The 25,167-nt window shown below is 47.0% G+C and overlaps 1 protein-coding gene across 1 annotated transcript in view; it reads right to left on the minus strand.

The window, feature by feature from the left end:
- The window catches only part of ARHGEF5 (Rho guanine nucleotide exchange factor 5), a 42,944-nt gene extending 19,329 nt beyond the window's left edge, over window positions 1-23,615 (minus strand). Inside the window, exons 1-5 of the mRNA XM_069807020.1 lie at window positions 23,540-23,615; window positions 22,859-22,920; window positions 19,912-20,069; window positions 19,274-19,834; window positions 18,935-19,028 (exon numbers count right to left, since the gene is read on the minus strand). Of these exons, the coding sequence (XP_069663121.1) occupies window positions 18,935-19,028; window positions 19,274-19,834; window positions 19,912-20,069; window positions 22,859-22,920; window positions 23,540-23,615 (951 nt within the window). The remainder of the gene's footprint in view (window positions 1-18,934; window positions 19,029-19,273; window positions 19,835-19,911; window positions 20,070-22,858; window positions 22,921-23,539) is intronic.
- Window positions 23,616-25,167: the final 1,552 nt, after the last annotated feature.

Genomic DNA, 25,167 nt, shown 5'->3' on the forward strand with positions numbered 1-25,167 from the left:
CTATCTCAACCCCAAAAGAGGATACCAGAAGGCATTCAGAGAACAAGAAAATCACCAATATCTCCATTAATTTTTGTGGGGCATGTTGGACAAATACTCATGACCTCTTCTAGTGGCTAGCTGAGTCTTAAAGATCTCTTTGATTTCAACAGGGAAAGGCCTGTACTTTGGAGCTGATGGCTCTCTTTACAGATCTCTGTGTATGTATGTGCAACACAGGGCCTTATTGCAGCTGATCACACGAATTGATTAACAAGACATAGGAATGTAAGAATTTGATTAACAGATAACTAGGACATGATACAAGACATTAGATATCTGAAGGCTCTAAACCACATGGGTTTAGAAGAGTACCTCCAGTGTGTTTGGAGGTATCTACAAAGAGAAACTGTATCATCATTCTGTCTACCCTTTTAGGTAGACTTTTAGAGGGGGGGTAAGGGGAAGTCATCTCGGGATTGTTGGACAGTTTCCCAACGGATATAGTGGAATTTCCCATCCATTATTGCATTTGCAGTTCAGACATGACAAAGCACTAGGGAATGTACGTTTGGGATATGTCTGTGAAAAGGAGGGTAGAATCTGATTCACCGCTTTTATCTTTCTGGCTTCTACCTATCCCATGACCCACAATCCCTACCTTAAAAGACATGAGAAAGAGACAAACCTTAGTGGCTCCCCTCCCTTTTCTTCTGCCTTTGGGACACTTTCTCTAGTGTTCCAGCCTGTCTTATCTATTCCCTACCTCCTGCTTTTCAGAAATGGCTTATAAATTGCTGCTTTGGGCTGCTTCACATACACTGGCTACCCTTGCAGTCGTACCAGAGCTTGTAATTTAGCCCTGAAGGATCTGCTGCAATGTGCAGCCACAAGTCAGACATCCCCCTGAATAAAGCTTCAGTGTTCTCCTTCTTCATCCTATCTTACAGATGTCGAAGTTTCCAGACACGAATGTGTACTCCTGCATCTTTTGGTCAGAGAAACCATTCCCCATTTCTTCAGGTAAAAGCCTGCTAGTTGTTTAGTGGCAAAAAATGCCCCAACGCCTGGCTCTGGGCTGTTCACAAAGCTCATGCAAAAAGCATTCCTCTTCTTGCTCAAAACAGACAACCCAATCTATACACTTTTTCTTTCTCTGGCATTCCTAATTTCCCTACAATTTTAAGAACAGCGTTTTTTCCAGAGTTTCAACTGCTGTTGCGGGGTGTGTGTGACAATTTCAACTTGGGAGACTCACAAACAGAGAAAGGAAATCTTTGAAATCAGTGGTGATTTCCTTGTGCTGGAGTGGCTCTATAGTCACAAGTAAGTTTCTGATCCCACACAGAAAGTAAAAGCAATAAGGGCTTGATTACATCTGGACTAATTGTCCCAGTTAACTCCATGGCCAGGGCATGCCTGACCTGAAAGCTGGTTTAGCTTATATTTTCCCTTACGTCAAGTGAAACAGAACACCTGCCCTGAAAGCAATGAGTCCATGCTCTGGAGTTAGAACTGAAGCATTATATACACCTTAATCACGGGGACTGTCATCATCTTACAGCTTTTTAAAAAATGGGGAAAAAAAATGAGTTAACTAATTGAGTTAACTCATCAGTTAACTTAGTTCCTGTGTATTTTTTCTCAGGTAATCTTTAATTCTTGTTTATATTGAAGAGATATTATCTTTCTTACAAAACCAGGCCAAAACTGGGATTATTCAGCAATTTGGATTTCCCCCCCACAAGCAGCGAGTACTTTTAAGTAGTTATAATTTCAACAAACATTATGTTTCAAAGAGATGTCCACTCAGAAAGTTCCCACGGGGCTTGTCCCACGTCTTACTGCTGTCAGCTAATAGTAAACTACTTTGGTGCTGCTAAACTGTCTTTTGAAACTGTTGCACATGGGAAGGTACAGGACTGTAAGGAAGAAGCTCCAGCACAGAAAGGAGAGCTTGGCAGAGCACAGAAAGTAGCAGGGTTACGAACTTGTAAGCAGCCACCTTGTCCAAAGCAGGATCAACTTGCATAATTCCCGGTAAGTACATCTACCCCTTCTTTAACAAAGGTTCCACGATCACATCAGATCACTCTTGTGCTACACTGCTCTTAGGTCTTCCAGCTACCTAACTTGAGTCTCCCCTGCTACATGACTAGAAAAGTACTACTTCTCACACCTAATAGAGACAGTTTTCAAAAACGGGCTCCCCAGGAGCAGAGAGGGTGTTCAGGGAGACAGGTGGTCTTGGACACAAGCTGGAAGAACTCTTGCTCACTGTGCTGTTACAGATGTACACAACACTGAATTTCCTCTTACTAAGGTCAAAGACCCACTTTCCACTTCCCCGGCTCTGTTACAAGGGATTTGGACAGGTGAAAGGACAAGTTTAAAGCTGCATTTGGAGCAGTTCCATGATGATACTGGGAGACAGGGTAGAGGGAGGTACACAGCAGATCAACACTGGAAGCTGCCAAGTGAGATTTGTCTCATCATATTACTGCCAGGTGTTTTGCACACCTCAGGGAGAGCAAGAGAAGCGTTGGGAAGTGAGGCAGGAGAAGGGACAGGCAAACTTTCTGCAGAGACAGCGGGGGAGAACTTATGCATCGCGTCAGGGAAACAGTTAAGCTCCTGCTTGAAGGCTGTTGCAATGCAGTGAAAGATGCCGATGTCTCTGCAATAAGGATTTCAGGGAGATGGGAGAGGAAATAATAAAACAAGACTGACTACGCCTGTAGCTTTCACATACAGAGAAGCTATGTACAAGAGCCCAGTAGTTACTGGAAGAGATTGCCTGTGGAACACTGCCATGTTATGCTCCCACTGCAGGTCAGCTTGGTTTTCCACCAGAGGAGGGCCCAGGAGACCCCCAGGAGCTGGGCTAGCCAAAGCAAACTTTCAATTAGCATTTGCAGTAGGGCCAATAACGTGACAGACAAGCATACAGGAGCCTATCTGGCAAGCGTCAGCTTCTAGCAGGCTCCACAAACTCTCCCAGAAGCTTCACTGTTACCACTGTTGGGGCTTACTGATCTTCCACATGTCTCTGGATCAGATGCTGAGCTTGCCATCGCTCCCTCATATGCTCTAACTCTATTTGTCAAATGAGGTGATTTGACGGCCCCTGTTGAGATAAAGCTAGCCACGCTCTTCTCCCAAGAGGGCCTGGAAATCCAGGACTTCAGCTCACGGGCACCTAACTCGTAGGTGACTCTGGGTGCACAAACTCACTGCAAGCTGGAACCGTGAGAGGGTGCTGCTGGCCACACGCCAGCATGAAAACGAAGGGGCAGTGCTTGGTCATACTGCAGTAGGGAGCACAAAATTTGAGAGAGGGGAAGGGTGTGGAAGGTGGTCAGATAAGCAAAACAGGACAGCAGTGAAAGAATTAGCAGACAAAGCAACGCCTGCGACGATGCACGCATCCATCCACAGCTTTCCCACATTACAAAAGGCGATGTGAATGTCATGCTTCCTTCCAGTGCAGGTTAATTCACCTGGATGGAGATGACAAGCACTTCTGGTTTTAAACAGAAAGTACCTCACCTTCCCTCCCCCCCTCCTCCAACAAACAAGAAAGGAGAAATAACAAGTGCTATCAAGCACAGACAAGCCCTTCAGCTAGCCAGGAAACAACGCAACACAGAATTAAGCAGAGCCCTGAGATCCTCCTCCTCCAAAACCGGGGAGAGACCTAGCTTTCCGTGTGCCGTCTTCACCCTCCCCGCGCGGTGCCGGGTACCTCCCGGCCAGCCTTGGCCCCGGCACCCGCGGCGGGTCTGGCCACGCTCCCCATCCCGCTCCCTCTGCCGCAGGCACCGGGACGGCCCACACGCCCAGGCTGCTGCAAACACGCTCCCAGCAGAGAAAGCCCGGCCCTGCAATGACGGGCTGGGCCCGGCCACCACGTCGGAGCCGTACCGGCAGCCAGAGACGCTCTGCAGCCCACTGGGCTGCTGGTTGGTGCACCAGGGGCTCCTCTCCCCGGCTCTCCTCCTTTTCACCGACGCAGCAGCGAGAGCTTCTGGCCGTGAGAGGACAAAGACAGCCGCAGCAACCTTTGAGCAGCGTGGACAACACCGATGTTCTTGTTAAAGAATCCCAAGCAATCCATTGCTTGGGCATATTCTTGCTGGCGTGGCCACAGCTTGGTGCAGAAATGCCCACGCCAGCTTTAAGTGCTGCGGCTCAGGCAGGGAAGATGTCCATGTAAGCTGCAACACCCACCCAAAGGGCAACAAGGCTGCCCCGAGCCCCTTCTTGCTATTTCAGCTCAGCTTAATCATCTCCGTCACACAGTTCAGATACACTTTAAAAGCAGTTGGGTCAGCGGGGGCTAGCTCAGAGCCTGCCTTTCTCCATACAAAATCCAGAGCTCACCATGCAGGAGAATTGCCACCAGAGTTACCACCTCTCCCAGGAGGTCACGCTCTCTTTCAGTTCGGGGAGACACTCAGGAAAGTGCAACCCCTCCAACGCAAAGCCTGCCCTACCGCAAGTCTCGGTTTTTATTTTGATACAGCTACTTGTGCCATGCTTAGGCCTGCATGGCCTTTCTCAGCTGGATGCCTCCTCCACATGAGAGATGCCCACTGCACGTATTCCTCTGCAAAGAAACGGTTACCAACCTTCACGCACCGCCCCTGGGCTGCTCTATCGCTGTACAGCCGATCGAGAGAGGTGAAGGAGTGGGGTCAAAACTCTCGAGCTCAGGAAGAGATTACACAGGGTGCTGGAGATAAGAATGAAGGAGGGAAATAATGTTACGTGAAGACAGCTTTGAGGGTACAGAGAGCAGACAGAGCTTGCTGAAGGAAAGAACACATAGATTAAGAAAAGCAATCTAAATAGGTGTGTGCCAAAATACTGTAGAATCTACTGCTGTGCTAAAGGGTCTACATGCTGTTAGTATTCTGGGAACTAGGAGCCACTTCAAGTGTTTTAGGCAGGGGAGAAAAAAAACAAACTCCTCAGTAGTACCTGATCTCCTGGAAAATGCATCTGAACTTCTCCTGAAGCTTGGGAAAAGTGAGCGAGACCTCCTGGTCACACTGGTGCAGACAGTTTGCCTGAGTTTTAACACTCCCAGTAGCATCTTACTAGCTTTCACTCATGGTAGGCACACTCAAGATATACTAAACCTATTAATTATCTAATGATTCGCTAACTGAGAAAAAAATAAGGATACCTTTCCTACATTTGTTTCCATTTCAGTAGATTATAATACTTATTGCTACCAAAGAAAAAAAAGCACCAAAGAAACATCAGTTTGGGTAGAACAAAATTTCATCTTGGAAATTACTACTGAACATTTGCCAAACAGCGAGTGAAGACCGTGGCTTGGATTGCACACTGCATTTCCCAGAGATGCAATAAAAATGATTCAGTCTTAAGATAAAATGGGGTCACCTGTATATCAAAAAAACTGGTTCACTTTAAGGACAGCTTAAGTTCTATATTCATAAAAGCAATGGATAAGACTTGATACTCTGCAGTCTTCTAGTACAGGAACAAACAAGAATGGTGTATGGTTCTCACTGCTGTAGCTTAGCAGAAAGACTATTGACAGTACTGGGTGGACTGAAGAAGAATTCCCGCAGTGAAAGCAATGTACAAAGTCACTGCAAGTTGCTCTGTGCAGGTCTCTCTACAAACTCTGGGGAAGGAGAGATGACCAACAGAAACATCTGAGGTACAAAAGGAGGCAAGGACTTCCGAGATGCATGCTATGATTTTTTATGGAGTGTAGGCTGCTAGCAGCATGCTAGACACAGTCCTAGATAGCAGGTTTGCTATAAACTAGAGGAGTTCCCAGTTTCTCTTTGAACAGAGTGATTCAGGACCTAGATGGGAGAGCTTCTCCAGTTAGCAGCAGAAATTTCATAGTCTCTTACTATGTAACAGAAGCATGAGCCAGAATCCCACGCTGCTGTTTTTGAGTCTCAGATTAAAGAATGCTAATGTTTGCACCAAACCATTTTGACAGATGCAAATGCCATTAAAACATCAAAGGGCTTGGAAACACACTTGAAAGCTTGGCCTTGCCCAGACTGCACAGCGGAACCATTGCTGAGCACAGTTGTTGTCACGTTACCTGTACCAGTCCTGAGCACAGTTAAGCTACAGACAGATAAGGATGAACAATATTGAGCAAACTGAGCCAGGACAAACTGTCCACCCCTGCAGAAAGGGCCTCTGAAGTTAGCCTGTCCAATGTTCTCGGCAAACACCTAATATAACCTCTTTCACAGCCGGATCAAGTTCCACCTTGAAAACTCTAATATTTCTTGCTGCCATCACCAATAGCTGTCAGAGCCCTACAGGACAGAAGATACAAAGTTGGAACATTTTAGCAGTATGGGAGGACTGATAAGCTATACAGCAAAATATACCCATCCGTAAATATACTGGCAAAATGCCACTTTTGTATCAATAGGTAAAGCGTACCCAATGCAACCAAAGCAATTCCTAAAATACCAACAAAACTGCACTTGTATGTCATACCACACTAATGACTTCTACCAGCACAACTTCATCAGCCATAACCACTATACCTACAGCAGAAACCTGTGCCATGTATCTGGCTTCAATATTGTCAGTACCATCAACTAGAGATAACAATAAAAAATTGTGGGTATCAACATACCATGAGATAGCAACAACAACAAGAAAAAATTAAAATCTTGAACACGGTTGTCCTCATTTTGTGCTTTTAGAATGCATGTTTTCAGCCTTAGCTCCCCACAGCATTTCTAATTACCTTATGACTCCAATAATGAGATTTATTAAAAGAAAAGTGAAACAAAACGTTACAAGACTTGTATCATAATCAAAAATACGTGGCAATACTGTAACAGTGATGCAGCTTTGTACTGAAAACTGCAGCTAAAGGAGAAAAAAAAAAAAACAAGAGAAGTCCATCCAAAAGGGATGTAGGGATGTGTGTGGGGAAAACAGATTTTGGTACAACCCTCCCCTAACCCAGCTTTTCAGGGAACAAACCATTCTTTCCTGGACATTTAACTGATGTGCTTAGATCAAAGAAGCTAACAAGCACAATGAGGCATGTTTGCTATTGGGAGAAAAATGTATTAGATATAAATAAAATGTTATAAGAAATGTAAATGTGGGAAAGCACCAGCAAGGACCCTTTCCCTCTCCCCGTGGAAAAATAGCTTCACACACCCAAAGCCACAGGAATTGTGTGGGTGCTGAATAGGAAGGTACTAATGCAAACACATGGAAAACTTGTTGTTACTCACAGTGTAACGCCTGCATGGCCAACTGGCATAGGTTTATTGTGCGCATCACAATATTTTCTGTTTTTCATATAGTCCCACTTCCTAGAATCATGTGGTTATGTGAGAATTTTGGCTTACAATTAAAAAAAAAGCACATCTGGCCTTTAATGGGTGTGCAAAAGGCCTGAAAAATAAAGTGTGGCTGAAAAATTAGATCTTGCTGTTTGGGTTTATCTTCATTTTTTAAACCAAAATGTTAAGCCTTAACTTGTGACTAACGAGAGCAAGGGCAACTCCCTCTTCCCCCTCTACCCGACTACTGTTTTTCAGCAGTTGGAACTGATGACACTGAACTTGTTTGCAGAGTATTTAGACCTGATCCAGTGAGCTCCACAAACTACCAGAAACTAGAAGGCTGGCAGAGAAATATGCTGTGCCATAACTGGGTTAATAAAGATGAATAATCAAATTCATCAAGTCCAATTTAGGTATTCTGCAAAGTTCATCTGTTTATGGTCCAGTCCTAAAAAGATGTAGAGCTCCTTCAGCTCCTTCTGCTGCTGCTGACTGTACAGACCACCCAACACCACCTGCAATTGGGTCCTAATAAATTTTGATTAAGACTTGACGCGGCACCCTGAAATCCAGAACAGATTAAGGCAATACGCATCCAGGTTGCTGCCATCTTCTCCCACGTGCCAGTGCGCACGTGACCATATGTGAGCCAGCTCAGGGAGTTATCTAGCCAAAAAAAAAACCCAGAAGCAGAAAGATGTGAGCAGAGTAAAGGTGTGACATGGCCGGGGGGGCAGGGGGGGGTAAATATGACAGCTCCCTGCGGTAGCTGTACGTGCCGATGTACAAGCTGTAGCAGCAGCTGCAAGGAGTGGACAGGAACAAGAGGCTGGGCGATGGGCTGGAGAGCGGTAAAGGAGAAACCTGGACTTAGACCTAAGTTATAGGGAAACCACACCCAGGACCTACAAGCAAGTCCCCGACGCTCCAGCGTAGGTGTCTGGCCGCGTGTGACTGCCAAGCACTTCAAACGCAGAAGCAGGTGCACCCTCGCCAGCCCACGCAGAGCAGAAGCACAGGAGCAGGGAAATTTTACATTTTCAGTACTGGCCCTCTGCTTAGTAACACGTTTGCTACCCTTCCAGGTTAGAAGCAGGCACTACAGGAAGCAGGATATTCTAATTGGATTTAGAACCATTTCCAAAGGAGCCATTACTTTATGGTTTCATGCTTCCTTGACTCATTATTGGCGCTGACTCTACTGTTCCCGTGAACCCAAACGCAGCTTTCTCTTCTCAGCAAAGGACTGGGTCTAAGAGGACGTTCCATGGCAGCCAGATGAACTCGAAGGAGCCAGCCCCCTGTGAGCAACTCTGAAAACAAGTAACAACATGAAGGAGATGCTAGGGAAAGCCCTGGAAACCTCCTCAAACCCTCTGCGAAGTCCAGCGTGAAAATACTCCAAATGGAAGGGGAGGGGAAGACATTTTTGTGACACTGCCTTTCAGAATGAGCGGTGAAAAGTTGTATAAATCAGGATTTTAAATGGTGTAACTGATATACATCAATCTTATAAAATGCTTTTTATAACTAGCTTCACCAATTACCACTACCTTATTTCAAAGTTTATAGTAGTAATTACAGCTCATAGATGTTGTAGTTAAGATTCAGCATTAGTTCTTAATACTGTAATTAACACAGCATATTATAAAAATTAAAAAAAAAAAAAAAATAGAGCCCTACAGGTCCAACCTTAAAAAAAAAAAAAAAAAAAAGAAATAGCACAGCCAGATCAACAATACTGATATTCTCTAATTCAGCAATATGTCCCCTTATTTGTCAATAGGCAAAAATTATGCCCGCATACGTTCACGTGTAGTCCAGCTCCAAGTCTGTATTAACTTAAAGCATAGATTTCATACCAGCTTAGAAATACCACTAGCATTTCTATGATGTACTAATAACAATATTTTTCCATTTTAATAATTAAATGAGTTTCAACACATAAGAAAGAATTACAGGTATTTTAATCCTTCCTCCCTCCATTTTCATTTTTCTGCATATGAATGAGGGGGCAGAGTCTGCTTCCCACCACCACCCTTCAAGATTTCCTAAAGTAGTATTCCTTGATGGCTCCATGGCTCTTCAGACATTAGCTGAGCAATTAAAATCCTGAGATTGCCCTTTGGCAGTCTTTGAAGACATTGACTCTGACTCTTGACTGGCCTACGGCTTCCTTTTCCTCAACCCTGTGGCATGTAAAACTACCTCTCTCTTTCCCCTCCCAGGTCCCACCCTATCAGACGGCAATGCAGAGGAGTAAAATGAGGTCTGTGTGCCTTGAATTCACCCCAAACTCATGACTTCAGTGTGCTAGTGAGAAATTAGAACATGAGCCAATTTAACTCCTAACAGTCACCGTGACTAATAGTGTAATACAGACCCGATACAATTTCCTTTACCTCTTTTATGACACGATCGCAAAATAATGCCAGCTCCAGCTTCAGGAATGCAAAGTCCTCAGTACACTCGCATCCACCAACCTATGCGAGCGTGCATGCTATATTCTAATTGAAGTTGTGCATACTTTAGCATGAATGAGAAACTTCCCCTGGGAAGCCATAGGCACCAGTTAAATGAAATCTAAGACTCAGCTCGCTGTCTTTCCCATTACCTGCAACATGCTTTGATCAGTGGGGCATAAACAAACACATAAACATCCCATCTCTCCCAAGTTCAATGAGATACAGCAGAGTTCCTCCAGTTCAGCCTCACAGACGGCTCTCAGTTCTAACTTCTGACACTGCCCATCAAACTCACCTAAACAAGTTTATCGGACTTGGCACACGGCAAAATGCTTCGCTGCGCTTAAAAAAAAAAAATCACTACAGGCAACAGCAAAGAGTACAATCTGGTATGATCGCTGTAGTTCAGGAAAGCTAACAGCAATAGAGGTGCCTGAAGGGGGAAGGATCGGGAGGGTACCAGGAAAGGGAGCGGGGGTCAGTGGACCATGCCCAAGAGGGAGGGAAGAGTCAGAGCTCTCCTTCTTAGAGTCTTCTTCCCAAATGCCCTCCTGTGTGGAAAACGGGTCTTCGGTCATACCTCTGCCAGACTGGTGCACTTGAGGAACCCGGCTTTCAGCACAAACGTTTGCTGGCTATTACTGAACCCAGCACCCCGCCTCTTCCATGTGTGACAGCCAGCCGGTCAGCACATGAGCGGACAGGCAGGGGCACAAAACGAGCAACTTTTGCAAGTCCCCAGCTCAACGGGACAGTAGAACTGCAAGTGAGGCAGAGAGCCGAGGACAAGACAAGCGAGGTCCCACCCTTGCAGCCGGCTGAGCGAGAGGCTGAGGCAGTGGTCCTTGCCTAAGAAGGGCAGCAAAGCAGGAGGGTTTAACAACCCGAGTCCAGCTACTGGTTTATGACCAACGGCTCTGCCTTTGCTTGGTGGCAGATCCTGCAGCGCTGACAGTTGTATCTGGTACGACTCGCTGCCACAAGGCTGTTGAAGCGAAGAACAGAGGCACGTGTCTTGATGTGACAAATCTACTCTGTCACCCTTGGCAGCGCTTTACCCAGGAGGTATGACACTGATCACAGCAGATCGGCTCCCAAGAAGCAATCGCATTAAAGAAGGTGCAATTACAGCTATACCCACGGCAGGCGATATCAGCATTACTGCTTTTGTTGCACATGTGGGAAACACCCTGCACTCCAAACTTTCGGCTATGCCTGCTCTACTAGCGTTTAGCCTAACAGAAGGCGATAAGGATGCACCCATAGGACTGCTGTTTCAAGTCTTGCCTCTACTAACAGCTACAGCTTATGAACAGTTAAACACAGTTGCGGTCACCTAGGAATTTCAAGCTAGTGGGTCCACAAAGGATAACTCTTATCATCAGTGACATAATACAGGCTGAATTGGGAACATGCACGTTAGGATACTAGGAGCTCTCCTTCCTTCATTTCCCCACTGCAGTCACTCATTAAAAGTAGGATCAACAGAAGGCTTAGATTATAACTAGTGTTTTTTTCAAGGCAACCAAGAACTGTGCCTTCATCCCCAGACCTCATCCAGCACAATCACCAGTTCCTAATTCTGGCAGTTTCCAGCAGTTTCTGCCCGTCTGAGGGTCATCTGTGCAACGGAGGTAATAGTAACCCCTCCCACCTCAGAGACTTACTCTGAGGATTACTCAGGGAGTGGCTGCTCAGTACACTGAATATGCAAAGCCCTGCTATAAACTCTGTATCTGATTGCAACTGTAAGCAAAGTCTTATTTAAGCAATCCCTTCACCAACAAAAATATATTGACTGCTCAGTCTGTTCTCTCCTTCTGCGTCTTTTGCCTCCAAGCTCTTCCAGATACAAAACACGTTACTAAAATATTTTCCTTCTGTGCTGCAGAGTTGTTTAGTACAAACAATAGACACATCTTTCACACAAAGTAGTGTCCATAATTAGCTGGTTTAGTTCATTCTCGACCAGTGTTACTCTGGTATCATACTTCTTGTACTGTAGGGTTCTCACTGCCCAGTCAATGCAAGCCCCCCGCCCCATAATGTCACATACATCAGATATTCACAGTTGTCTATTTCTCACTGTGTCCACATTCAGCTGCGATGCTTTCTGCACTTCCATCAACTTTATGAGCTTAGGACATACAGCATCAGGTATTTCTTGCTACCTTTAAGCACAAAACTGTATCTCTCTACCAAACCATTCTTTAAAACCAAGTTGGTGTTTTTGCACGTGCTTACCTCAACACTTCTGTATTTAGGTCCTGCATCTGTTAGTACTTTTTTTATTATTTAAATGCACTTTGTTTACCCTTTTCCATTGTCACAACCAAACTTTGTACAATGCCATCTTTTAAATTAACTTTTCAAAGGCAAGCTTCTAGTAAAACACAATACATTTCAGGGCACATTTTCTTCCATACTGCCTTGCTGAACTTGAGATTTCTGTTTATGCCAGTTTTCATTCCACATGCAATGCAGCACGTCTTACCTTTTCTTGTTCTTTTTTAAAGTCATTTTGCTATGACTATAAGAGTCAGAGTCAATCCATTTTTCCCCTTTTACACTCAGATGCCTATTTTCATGCCTTTGGTATCACTATTATTACACACTCAGCAGCTGAATAGGTAAAAATGACACTGTACAGAACAAAGGAAAAATGGCTTTGGTATGTTTGATAACAGCCACTGGGCAGCTCAGCTGTCGTGAATTTTCTATACATGCAGCCACAATTTTAGGCTGCTTTTTATGGCCCTGACCCTCCCTTGTGACTGGTCAGAGCACACACTACAGTGACATAACTTGCATGCCTGGCCTTGCTCTTCCAGGATAAGGCGCATTTCATTGCTCCAGCATACGTCCAAATTGCTCATCTTCCTTTCTCTGCACCTCTCTGAAATGAAACAGCTCGGTTTACTCATTGCGCAGGGGCAGGAAGATAAGGTGGGCTGCACGAGCAATGTCAGAGGAAGACTCCCTTCCCAGGTGGCACAGGAGTCAGACCAAAATGAGCAGTGTTGAGCCTGTGCCTACAGGAACACCATATAGCTTCCCTTTTCAGTTCCCTCCCTGTGCACTAAGAGAACATTCACTCTTCCCAGTGGTGCCCGGGGATGAGGAGGAGAGCGACAGTGTAGTAATGTAGCTCACATCCTTCAACACAGCACCAGATGTTGTTAAGAAATTACTGAGTGACTTGAGGGATAAACCTATCTCTCTCAGTCACTTGCACATTTAGGAAACCACGCCATGACCCATAATTTGCTATAAAAATAGGGATTCTCCCACTTCTTTTTGCCTGTCTCCCCACAGCATCCTCTCTCTGCTCCATGGTTTGTCACACCATAGAGTCTTGACAGGGTTGTGTGCTGTATTAAGCCTTCTCAGTGCTACCCCCACTGCCCACCCTGAGCCTCTTCTGGCCTATACCCAAAACATGCCTTTCCAGGAGAAAACACCTTTCCTGGGGACGGTTAAAGAAGGGAGACAGAAGTGCATCATTCTAAAAACACCCATAAGATGCATCAGCTATATTGCACTCAGATGTAAGCCTGAAAATCTCCAGGCACAAAGTGAGTTACAGAAAAAGAGAAATGCAGAGAAGCAACAAACAACGGGAAGAGTTATTTGAGCCATCTGCAATACCAACAATCAGGACCGAATCCTCACCATTCTAAATACTACGCAGTGAGACACTGTCCCTGTCCTGCAGGGCTGGCAGTATACTCGGAACATCTCTTCTCCTATAAAGCCAGCAACAGAGGGGAAATAGATACACACCGCACCTTCTCAACTTCACTGCTATCAACCTGACAGTCCTCGCCTGTAAAAACAGATAGTGATCTCGGAGTACTTCAGAAAGGAGATTGACTCAAATGTTGCAGCTAGATTACATTTCATAGGTCTAGAGTTACCCTCGGACACCTGCATTATGGAATACCTACAGTAAAATTTCTGCGTCTGAACAGAAGCTCAGGCTTAATGCATGCCAAAAGGATTTTACCTAGAGACTAGGCCCACTAAAGACACAGCTACAGCATCGGGGCTTTGCTAGGCACTGGTATAGCTATGGCATTCTTCCTTCTCCTATGAAATGAAGTATACCAGCAAAGCTATACTCTTACTGGTGTTCTCTTTCAAAGTTTCCGCTAGCACCTCCTCACAGGACAAGAATCTGTAGTAAAGACATAAGGGCCCAGTTAAGATTTATGCTATTCAAAGAATATATGTAGGCACTTTTGATCATTACACCTGTAAATTTTTGTGAGTATAAAGCACACACACACCCCATAAAGCTTACACATGCTTATTTTTTGTAGCTGCCCAGCAACACTGTGGGCAAAGCATCTTCTTCTTGCTGCCCCTCCTCCCACTAGTGGTGCATGTGTTAGTTTAACACTGGTCTGGGCATCTATTTTTATTAAAAGTGAATATGCAAGCATAGCCATTGCAGCCACCTTGCGGCAGCTGTGAACAACGAGCACGTCCAACAGGTTACAGGTCTGCTTGTAACCCAGCCTTGCGCCACACATCCCTGATTATCTCCGGGCTTCTGCGATCTGAACGAATCATGCCCTAACACGACCAGGATCCTAATCCCCTCCCTCTAGAGGGGTGTATTTTGGATCCATAAACTCTACTGTTGGATTTGTCGATGAAGCAGCAGCTGTTCCTCACCTCTTCTCCAGTCACACCCTGTGCAAGGCTGGGTCTGCTCACCAGCGTATGACTCTGCTCTGCCCACGGCTGGCACATCAGGGGACCACCAAGCTTGTGGATCCTACTGGGCACCACGTCAGCCTGACGCAGGTAAGGATTTGGGAAGTTTTGTGTATGATCAGCAGCAGGAACTCCGGTGCTGAACGCACTCTGAGCACCAGCAAGGCCATGGGCAGTGGACCTCACATGCTGAGCACCTGCGTGCAGCTAGATGTTCAGTTTGAGACTACAAAGAGGTAGTTTGACATCCGAACGTCACACACTTCTACGTGACTTACTGCAAATAGGATACATTCTCAGGAAGCTAATTTATGGCCAGCTCTGCTTTAACGCAGTATTCTCTGAGTAGCAGGTTCATGCGCTTCCTCCCACTTCAGTTCACTTCTTGTATACTATCCAATTACAATTTCTATAGCCACTCCTCCCCAACCTCTTCTAGCATCAGAACACCCTCTATTTTGTATACATTTACATATATGTGTCTATTTACATACGTACATTTGTACACATGTCATGGTAATCAACTTCTCCCCTTCTAAATTTTTCCCACTATCAAAACCAATAGCCCTCCCCGTGACCTTGTACTGAACTTGTACTAAAGTCATGGGAATTTCTTCTTTGACTTCATCTAGCTGTAATCCAACTCCCAAACCATGAGTTCAAAACGAGTCTCCACCACAGGCTCAGTTCCACGTTCCCTGCAGTGTTCAGCGTCGCACTTGAAGGAATGGTGTTTAAAACAATAGATGGGGAATGGATTTTGTCCCAGCAAACTAATTCCACTAGAAGAGCAAGAAAGCTGGAGTCGCTTGTTAATGGAAGAGACAAGATTAATGAAGCCTTCCCAGAAAGGTACCCCACCTTGCTCAGGCACTGAAAACCACTGAGAACCTCACATCTAGAATGCACAAATACATTAGCTGGCAACTTTTCTGCACTGCTGAACCTTTCGTAGGTATCAGTACGTCACAGCCAAGGCACAGACCTTCTTTGTACTTTAAATGCTCTTCCCCACACAAAGCCTAACTCCAACACACACTTCCTGATGAAAGACACAAACACAGCTGACCTAAACCCAGTCTTGGCTAAACCCAGTTCTCCCAAGTCATGCAACAGAATTAACCTGGGCTACTGAGCAAATCAGGGCATCTATTCTCACACATCCACTGCAAAGGGAAGGTGAAAAAATACATTAGCTTCCATTAAGATTTAAGGTACGGTGTGCTTGTGACAATTCCTGTATCTCAAGCCTTAGTTTCACAAGCTCTTCAGCTTGCCAAAAGGAGTCCCATCCTCTGCCCTGCTTATTCCCACCCCCACACTGCCCTTTCTCTTCTGGCAGTATAGGCATGCCTGTGGTCTCACAACGCACCAGAGCAGGGAAACCACGTGGATGACGACATGTAGGCACGACAGCTTCTTTCAATGGCAGTGCCCGCCGAGAGGATCTGTGCGACCACAACCTGTTTATTCAAGCGCAGAAACGTAGGAACTAAAAGTACAATTCCCTCTTGCGTCTAATCTGGCACAGGCATGGGGCCACTATTGAAAGAGGTAGTCCCTTTTCACACTTCTCATGCCCAGTGACATGCTACTCTTCCGCATCAGACCTAGCACCACCTGGCCACAAAGCAGGCTGATCGAACTTCCAGATCCAAAAGTCATAATTTTTTGTTTAGGGAAGGGGGTTAATTTTCAGTTGGAGCAGTGACTGAACTGATTTGAGGCCATTTGATCACTAGATCCAATCCAATCAGAGCAGCAGGAGCTTGCGGTCAGGACTGGATGAGAACTGGATCATTCCTTCAGCAGCAGCCTGTAGTTATGCTGGATTAACCACCACGTGAAGCCATACTCTGAGCAACGCAACTTATTCAACTACATTTCTCAGAAAGCCCTGTATGCGCACAGACACCGCAGCCAGGCGTGCTTAGCTGCTGCTCTAAATCATACCAGTTGCCCTATGACTACAGCTCCACAATTGCCTCTTCCCAGAAGCAAGAGGTTAGCACGGGTAACAGCTGTAAGCTTGCGGTACAATAGGCCATCTTTCTGCTGGAATGTGTCATCCTGGCAGCAACAGGCTCTGTAATCTGGCATGAAAATTTGTATCAAGACTTTGTGGTTAGGAACCAGGCTGGACAGATTGAGATAAGAAATCAGGGAGCGTAATCAGCCATTGGAATAATTTACCTGGGGAACCAGTGCAGTCTTTCACTTGGTATCTTGAAATCAAGACCGGGTACTTTTCTAATAGAATTTTGGATTCAATGCAGTGATAACCAGCTGGGAATGTAAATACCAGCCAGGGGTCAGAATAAAGCATCTGTCCCCAAATGGCTCATAACAGGAACATCAACTGTACGATCACCTCACAGAAGAGGGAAACAATTTCTCTCCGTACAGCCCAAGTGCTGAAACAACAGAGCACAACTACGCTTGCACTGAAGACACTTCGAAGTACTTCATTAAAAGATACAACCAGAGTTCAGTGGGGAGCTGCAAAGCTGAAAGGAATTACAGAAGTTGTCAGGCGTGACTACTGAAATAAGCTAGCTATGTATAATTTAGCTAAGCAGTAACTATGTAGCCAGCATCAAACTGGAAAGAAACCAGATGACAGAAAGCATAATAATTCTTAGAATCAAATATTCATGGGGAAAAAAAATTGATTCCAGTTATGAATTTGAAATCCCTTGCAGGTTGTTTCTTAAATTTTGCCTGGAATAACCATGGAGAGTGAACATAATTTGCATGAATACAAACTAATTAAATAAACCAGCCCACTTTAAACCAGACTCCAAAGTACAGTACATTAAAAAAAAAAAAACCTATAGCAAAATTTGGCTCTTTAACTCTATAAAGCACGTGAAACAAGTGAACTGTAAGAAAGGAGAAGACACAATAGAACAGGAGCAAGAACATCTATCTAAAGTTAAGAGGATGAAATAGAAGTCCCAGGGAACAGACTCTTACTGGCAAAACCTATCAGGATGCACAAGAGGTTCCCAGAGGAAGCATTCGAGTCCCGCTGTTTCAGACAGCGGGAACAGGGGGCTTCAGCAGGAGCACCAAGCTCAAGCCTAGTCGCCTGTTGTCACTAGCAATTACACCGTATAACTCCCCGGACAGATTTATCAAGATCACTAGGCTACTATACAGACAGTACAGTACAAATGCTGCCCTCAATCATGAGTTGGCAAAATGAGATTCTACACAGAAGCCAGCTGAGCTTTTCCAAATATTGACAGTAATTGAGAATTAAGAACTCGGATTTGGTACAACTTTGAGCCTGATTTATGGATGCCGCCTCCTCACCCAATTCGGTCGCAGTTCTGAAATCTGGGTCACCCATACATTATTCCTCCAAAGCAAGCCACCTCCCTCCCGTGCAACCCTTTCAAAGGACTCTGCCCTTATCCAAGCCATCTCCACCAAGCCATTTCAGGTTACGAGAAACTCCAAAGCCCCAGAGAATCAGGTCACAAAACTCCAACACCATGTTACAGATGCGGCTTGGTCAGAGAGGAACGGGCACGCAGCTCAAGGAGAGGCCAACGGCATCCACATCCAACGGCTCCTTAGCAAAGTCTGCAACAAGTCAACACAGATGAGTTGAACTCAGACCTCCTTCCCTGCCCCTGTACTCCCTACCAGGTTTGATCCAGGTCTTATCCAACCTCCGGGAATAAACGAAGCATCGAGTGCAAGGATAACATGGGTGCTGGCGGGGGGGGAGGATGTGTCTGGGCAGAGCTGTGGGAGCTCAAAAGCCCCTCCAGCAGGTTGTTTGGGGTGCAGAGGTTGCCATCAGAGCTGCTGCAGTGGCTGGGGCTCCGAAGTGGCTGCGGGAAGGAGACGGGAAAGCGAGCAGCACGCAGGTATCTCGCCTTTCGTTCCTCTGCCTTTCCTCCGTGACAGGCCGTAAAAGTCACGAGGCGCCAGCCAGCAGAGTGCCAGCAGGAAAACAACAAGGTGTCCAGAGTTCATCCGAGCACAGCCCTGAGACTCGCGAACCCTGGCCCGGCGGGAGCCGAAAAAAAAGCCCAGCGAACACCGTGGGATCTGGCTCCTGCGTGGGAGGCACCGCTGCTGCGGGAAGAGGCTCCCCGGCTGCTGCTGCTGCCAGCTGAGCCTGCGACCGGGCCTCTGCTCCGGGCCCTACCTGCAGGAGGAGGAGGAGGAGGAGGAGGAGGAAGGGGGGGAACGGGCGCTGCCGGCGGGGCGCCGAGCCCGGCCGTCCCGCACAGGCCGCCGCCAAGGCTGCGGCCCCCCCGGGGCCTGCGGAGAGGCGTCCCCTTCGCCGCCCCCGCTCTGAGAGGCGGCGGTCCGCCGGGGCTCACGCCGCCGCCGTTCCCCCCTCACACCCCCCCCCCCCCCCCAGCCCCCGGCGGGAGCGGTTCCCCGGGGCGGCGGGTCCCGACGGCGGCCCTCCCCGCGCCCCCACACCTGTGCGCCGCGGGCCCGGCCCCGCGGTAGGAGCGCAGCAGGCCCGCCGTCCCGCCTCGGGAGGGGCGAGCGCTCCCTTCCCCGGAGATCCCTCCTCCCCGTTCCCCCCCTCGGGTCCTAAAATGGTGGAGCCCTCCCTCTCCTTCTTCCCGCCTCGCTTCCCCGAGCCTGCCCGCCGCCCGGGCTCCCCTCCCCGGTGAGGGGGACAGCAGCCGCCCCTCCGGCCCGGCCCGGGCTCCGCCGGGGATCCGGCGCCAGGCCCGCGCCTCACCCCGCCTTCTGCCCGGGACCGCGGCAACGCCGCTCCCGCCGGGCCGGGCCGGGCCGGGCCGCCCTTACCTGCGCCGGCCTCTCATCGCCGGGCCGGGTCCAGCTCCGCTCCGCTCCTCCCCGGCAGCGCCGCTACCTCCGCGGCCCCCCCGCCGCTCGTCAGCCGGCCGCCGTCTCCCCGCCGCCCGCGGGGCCGCAGGTATGTCATGAGTGCCGAGGCTCCCAGGTGAGCCGGGCACACCTACAGGAAGGCAGGCGGGCCGCCCTGATTGGCGTGCGGGGCTCAGCCCGGCCGGCAGCGGGCCGCGCTCCGACGGCGCCGGGGTAGGGCGCAGCCGCCGCTGAAGGGGCCGCCGGGGGACGCGGCGGAGCCGGGCACCGACCCGGCTCCTGGGCGCCCACCCGGCTCCTGGGCACCGACCCGGCTCCTGGGCGCCGCCGGCCGCAGGCCCCCGCCCCGATCCGCCCGAGCGTGAGGTATTTTGCTCTTCTTTTTTAATTGCAACGGGGCTAATCACTGCGTCTCCCCCGGGTTTGGCGGCGGGGCGGGGGAAAAGGCGCTTAGCCCTCGGTTGCTTTGCCTCCGGGGCGCAAAAGCAGAGCGGGTACACCTGGCCCGCCGATCCGGGACTGGCTCAAGAAACAGAAGAGCTCTTTATTACTTTTTTATGTTTGGTTTTGTTTTTTTTAATTTTTGTTTTCGTTACCTGAGTCTCTTGTTTTCCCACTCCTTCAGGTAACTCCTTAACTTTGCCTGCGTGAACCCTCCCGCTTTGTATTTCCTCCCAACAGGCAGCCGGGGTTTTAAGGAAAAGCGCCGGGTGTCGGGAGAATCGTCCTCGCTACACGTGGCACGGCTTTGCCTCTGCAGCAGCAGACCTCAGGGATCCCAAGATTACGTCGGAGATCGTCAAATAAATGTAAATGAATTAAACACCTGGATTCACAAGAATTTGAGCGGGATGCGGGTAGAAAAAACTCTGTGGGTTGTGTTAAAAATCTGAATCCACAGCTACCATTCTCAAGCATCCTGTCTCTCCTAGGTACACAGGTAAGTATCCTGAGGAGCCCTGCCTGCATCAAAGCTTTCTCTGGTTGCTGTGGTCTGTTGTGGACTGAAAGGGGACAGCATATCCCTTCCCAGTAAAGGAAATTCTGTCCCTGTCTGCCAGCCTGACTGTAGCGATAGGGGCAGAGAGCCTGTAGGGAAACTTCCCCCACGTAGGAGAGTGGAACAGAGCTTGGCAGAGAAAAGACTTAAATAAAGGGAAAGAAGGGGAAGGCGTCTAGATACCAGACAACATGTGCTTGGGAGTAGCAGGGCAAAGGGAAACCCTGACACAGCTGATTAGTGTGACCAGAAAAGAAGGGGCAAATTCAGAAATTTGGGGGTTTTCATTCAATGGCAAAATAAACAGAGTAGGTTGCTTGATTCTCCACTGCCCCAGTTTTATTATTTGCAGCATAGATGCCTGGATTTGCTTAAAGGAGTACAGGATTTATGTGAGAATGCACTTTACCGCAGTATAGATCTTTGCTCACAAAGAATGCAAGGTGAGCAAAGAATTGTGCTACACAGGTGACTAAGGCATTACCTATATTATATTTTCTGTCTCCTCAAATTGATACCCAGTGCCAACTCTTTGCTGAGTCTTTTTTTCCTAATAATTTCATGAGGCTTGCAGGTGTATATCCTCCAGGATGTGCTCTGAAGAGTTCAGCAAAAGAGAAGAGGGAGCTTGACCCCACCACTGGAGAAGCCCTGTAGCCCACACCCAGGCAATCCTCAGCCCTCCCTTCCCTGCATGACCTGTGTGGGGTCTCCCAGGCAGGAAGACTCACTCCAGAAGCGGCACACTGAAAGCTCTACCCAGCCAGTGACAAAATCATACTTGTGCTTGCTGCTGCTTTCTGATTCAATTAATGCTTTTATGCGTTTGTGTGGACGAATTATTTCATCAAAGTGGATCAGCTTCTGCAGTTGAGATTCCTATTCCACATCACTGCATTTACAGTCAACAGAGAGGAAAGGGATGCTTCAAATTCCTACAAGCGAAGAGACTGGGGAAATGAACTCTGGATCATGTCTCTCTCGGGTTGGTGCTCAGACCTCTGGGACATTACATAAATAGGCGATGCCTCTTCCTACTGCATTTTATAAATTCCTAGCAACTGGCAGCGGGCTGTAGTTGGGCATCCTGACTGGAAAACAGCACCTCTGTCATCCAGAAAAGGACAGCACATTGTCTAAGAAGGGCTTAACCTTTACCCCTTTCCTTGGCACCTCCAGCAGCTGCAGAGGCAGCTTTCTATTTGCTTTTATGAATCATATCCTGAGGTACCTCGCTTTCCCTGCCCGTTGCATAGAGAGTTTCAGTGCCTAACTATTCTTCATGCATTACATATGGTGAAGAAGTACCTAAAAGTTATAATGTGGAGCTCTTGGTATCGCAATATCTATATCCTTCTGTGGGCCAAGCTCTCCTTCCCTAACTCGGTGGGCACTGGGCTCCTAATTTCTGTGTGGACCCATGCAAAATTACTGCACTGCCATTCAGGTGCTTCTGCCTGTGGCGCGGAGGAAAGGTCAACAAAGAATAGGTGTGCTATAGAATTGCTGAGGCTGGCCGATACCTCCAGAGATCTGGCTTACAGCAGGGTCAGCTGCAGCAGGCTGCCCAGGACTGTGTCCAGTCAGGTTTTTAATATCTCCACAGATGGAGACTCCACAATCTCTCTGGGCAGCCTGGGCCAGTTGAACCACCCTCATGGTAAAAGAAAGGGGTTTCTTATGTTTAGAACATCTGCACATCTGGAGCGCTGCACAGTGTGAGCAAGAGAGGTCCTGTCCCATGCTGGGAATAACCCCCTTCTCCTTTAGGAAGGTGAGCTACAGGGAGTCAGTGTTTTTTGGCCAGTAGACCCCACAGCACAGGCGTCCTCTCCCAGTGAGTCGAGATCCAGCATTAGTGGGAAGCGGTACAGAGAGCAGCACACCCTCCTCGTCAACATCCCATCCAGCTCAAGTCCTGTGTTTTCTCGTCCTCGCCGCTCCATAACAGACATTATTCTGGGTTTAACTTCTATTATATGCAAAACACACAGCTGTAAACGTAAAAAGCCAGGCAGACAGCAGGACAGAACCTCGCAGTTTTAGTAACTCTTAGTTAAGCTGCTGACATGTCAGAAGTACTGTGGCGGGGTTCTAAGGGTCTTCTTAAAATTAACTAAAATCATCTCCTTGAGCCCTCGCTCCTTGGAAAACCAGATAACTTCCCTGGGCATGTTTAGCAGCCATACCTTCCTCCAAGCAGATGCAAACCTGCGTGTATGGCAAGAAAAAGCCTCATAAGAATGGAAACAACACTGAGCTTGGAAACTGAACCAAAGTAAGTTTATACAAGCAGCAAGTAAAACACCCATCCCCAGTGAGTCAGGTCCTGGCTGTTTCCTTCATTTCCTCCAAGGCTTGCTGTGAACATCCAGCGATAACGGTCTTTCTGAAATTCAGTCATCTCCCTTCCTGCCCCTTATTTACGGCTTGTTCTCGGCAGTTAGCGGAGTCCTAGCATCCAGCACTGCATTTCCACAGGCCCCTCTCCAGCACACCGAGATAAGTGCAGACTCCCCCAGACCTCAGCTCAGCTTCGGTACCACAGGTCCCGTGCTCATGTTGGATTTGTAGATGCTAGCACCTTGTTGAGCTATAGCAGGTGCTGGAGAAAAAGAGGAAAAAATGTCAGATTTGCACAGTTCACTCACATTTTTTGGTTTTGTCCTGAATATAGCCTTATTATTGACAGGGGTTATATATTATATAACCATCCCTTTGGATTCAGTCTGGTAGGGCAGAAAGGATGCAGTGGAATATTAAGCTGTTTTGGTGTGCAAACCATCTCTCAGAGATATGGGTTTGAGTCTCCCCGGTTCAGAGTAAGGTGTACCTTGTGCTCTGATTTCCTCACATGACAACGGCTAGGAAGGAGCAGTATTTTTAGTCTTTGTTTCTTTGTTTACTTATAGTAGTTCTTCATTTGTGGAAGTGAGCTTGGGCCTGTCTTAGTCTGAGAATCTGCTTCAGTGGCAGTCGTGGATGCAGTTACAATGGTGAACTCCTACTGTTGTCTGGCAGAGCCATCACTTACCCCAGGCACTCAAGAGACTATGGGCTTCACATAGACAAGTACTGATTTCTGGAATCTTTACTGAAATTTGTGCCATCCTATGTCCAGGAATAGGTGGCCATGACAGAAAGGATTAGGAAAATGTGGAACTGGGAAAGTCCTTCAGGTGATAGGGCTACAGATGCTTCCCTATGTGAAACTACTTATAAACCCGCATTGCGGACATAACCTGAGTTAATAACAGTAGCTCTGAGACAAAAACCCATATTGTCAAAGAGCGTGTACATCCCGAGAAGAGCAGTTACAGGCTGCAATGGGCTTCCTCCATTTCATTCTCACGTGCTTTTTCTTCTGGGAATCCCAGCTAGCCTGCAGCCAACAAGTGACCTAGACACAACACCATGTTTGCTCTTACAGAATAAAACCAGGAGCAAAATAATCCACTTAAATTGTATGACTTCATAATCCTTACTCAACCTCATCCATTTTTTTTTTTTTCCTACAAAAAGCACTAAGGACTCTCTGTCCAAATGGATACCTGCATATGTGCCATGGAGTGATAGTTTTATGTCATGATGAACTATGTATCAGTTACTATGAAGGTCTATGTTGGCAGGATGGGTTAAGAATTAATGGCTCATTTAGCGTGTTGTACAAATTTCTTCCAAAATAATAGCAGTGGTCTTGCCTGATGTGCAAATGGGGCCATTGTCCTAAGTGGGTTGCTTGCTAAACCCTGCTTCCTTACAGATGCTGCCAGGAAAATTTAAACAAATGGATAAAATTTCAGACTGACAGTCAAAGACAAAGGCTGCTGTTAGAGGCATGAAGGTAAGGGTTTGTCTCGAGAGTCCTGGAGAGTCCAACCCAAAACTTCACATCTGTTTCCTTATATACTGTTTTAAAAGACAGAAGGGAATAGATCAAAGCTTAGTCCAATTAAATTAAAAATCCTTTTGTTCAAGGTTAATAAAATACTGACTTCTTGCACAAGCAAGAAGCTCCTTTGCATAAATATTGGGGAAAAAAAGGAGCTATAACTAAATGGAGTATATTCTCTGAAGCAGGTACTCAACCTTTAACAGTACATACTGTGGACAAAGCAACCTGTTTCCTGCTCACCAATAATATTTGGCAACTTGGTGACTGAATTTTCAGTGAAATAGTAAGCTTTCACATTTTTAAGAAGATTTTCCTCAGCCAAAATTGCAAAAATTACATTTGATATACCTAAGGCATATGACATCACACTCCTTCCTGTTGAATATATGGCTTTTCAAGCCCTATTCCCACCTGATTAATATACACAGATCTATATGGAAGTGTCCCTGCAGCTAAATAACATGAGCTTGAGATACACTTTATTTCCAATATGTAAAGCTTGAACTAGTGCAGGGAAAAGATGGTTTATGACTAAGAAAGAGCAATGAGGGCATTCCTTGGTACTTTACACTGAATGTTGGTACAGGTGTCTTTCACTGAGTAAGCCTATTGCAGTAATTTCTGGGCCATTGTATGCACACATCAGAGGTCCATGGGCTACCTGAAAAGGATCCACAAAAGGTAACTGGAAATAAAAGGCATTGTCTGTAAACAAGGATTGTAGAACCAAAACCAGGTTAAAAAATGGTGCTACATATTATTAAGATGCCTCCAAAAGGACAAAAACACATCACGGAGAAAAAACATTTGTACTAGGGAATGAGCAGTCAGACAAAGAGAGGAAAGCTTTTAATGGGTTTTGCCTCTACTCCATCATCCAAAGTGTTAATTCCTGGCAAGCCAGAATACGCAACATGGGTCTCACTATCCAGAAATACCACAAACAAATTTTGAAAA

Source organism: Haliaeetus albicilla, chromosome 19 (assembly GCF_947461875.1).
Source record: "Haliaeetus albicilla chromosome 19, bHalAlb1.1, whole genome shotgun sequence".
Lineage (NCBI taxonomy): Eukaryota > Metazoa > Chordata > Aves > Accipitriformes > Accipitridae > Haliaeetus > Haliaeetus albicilla.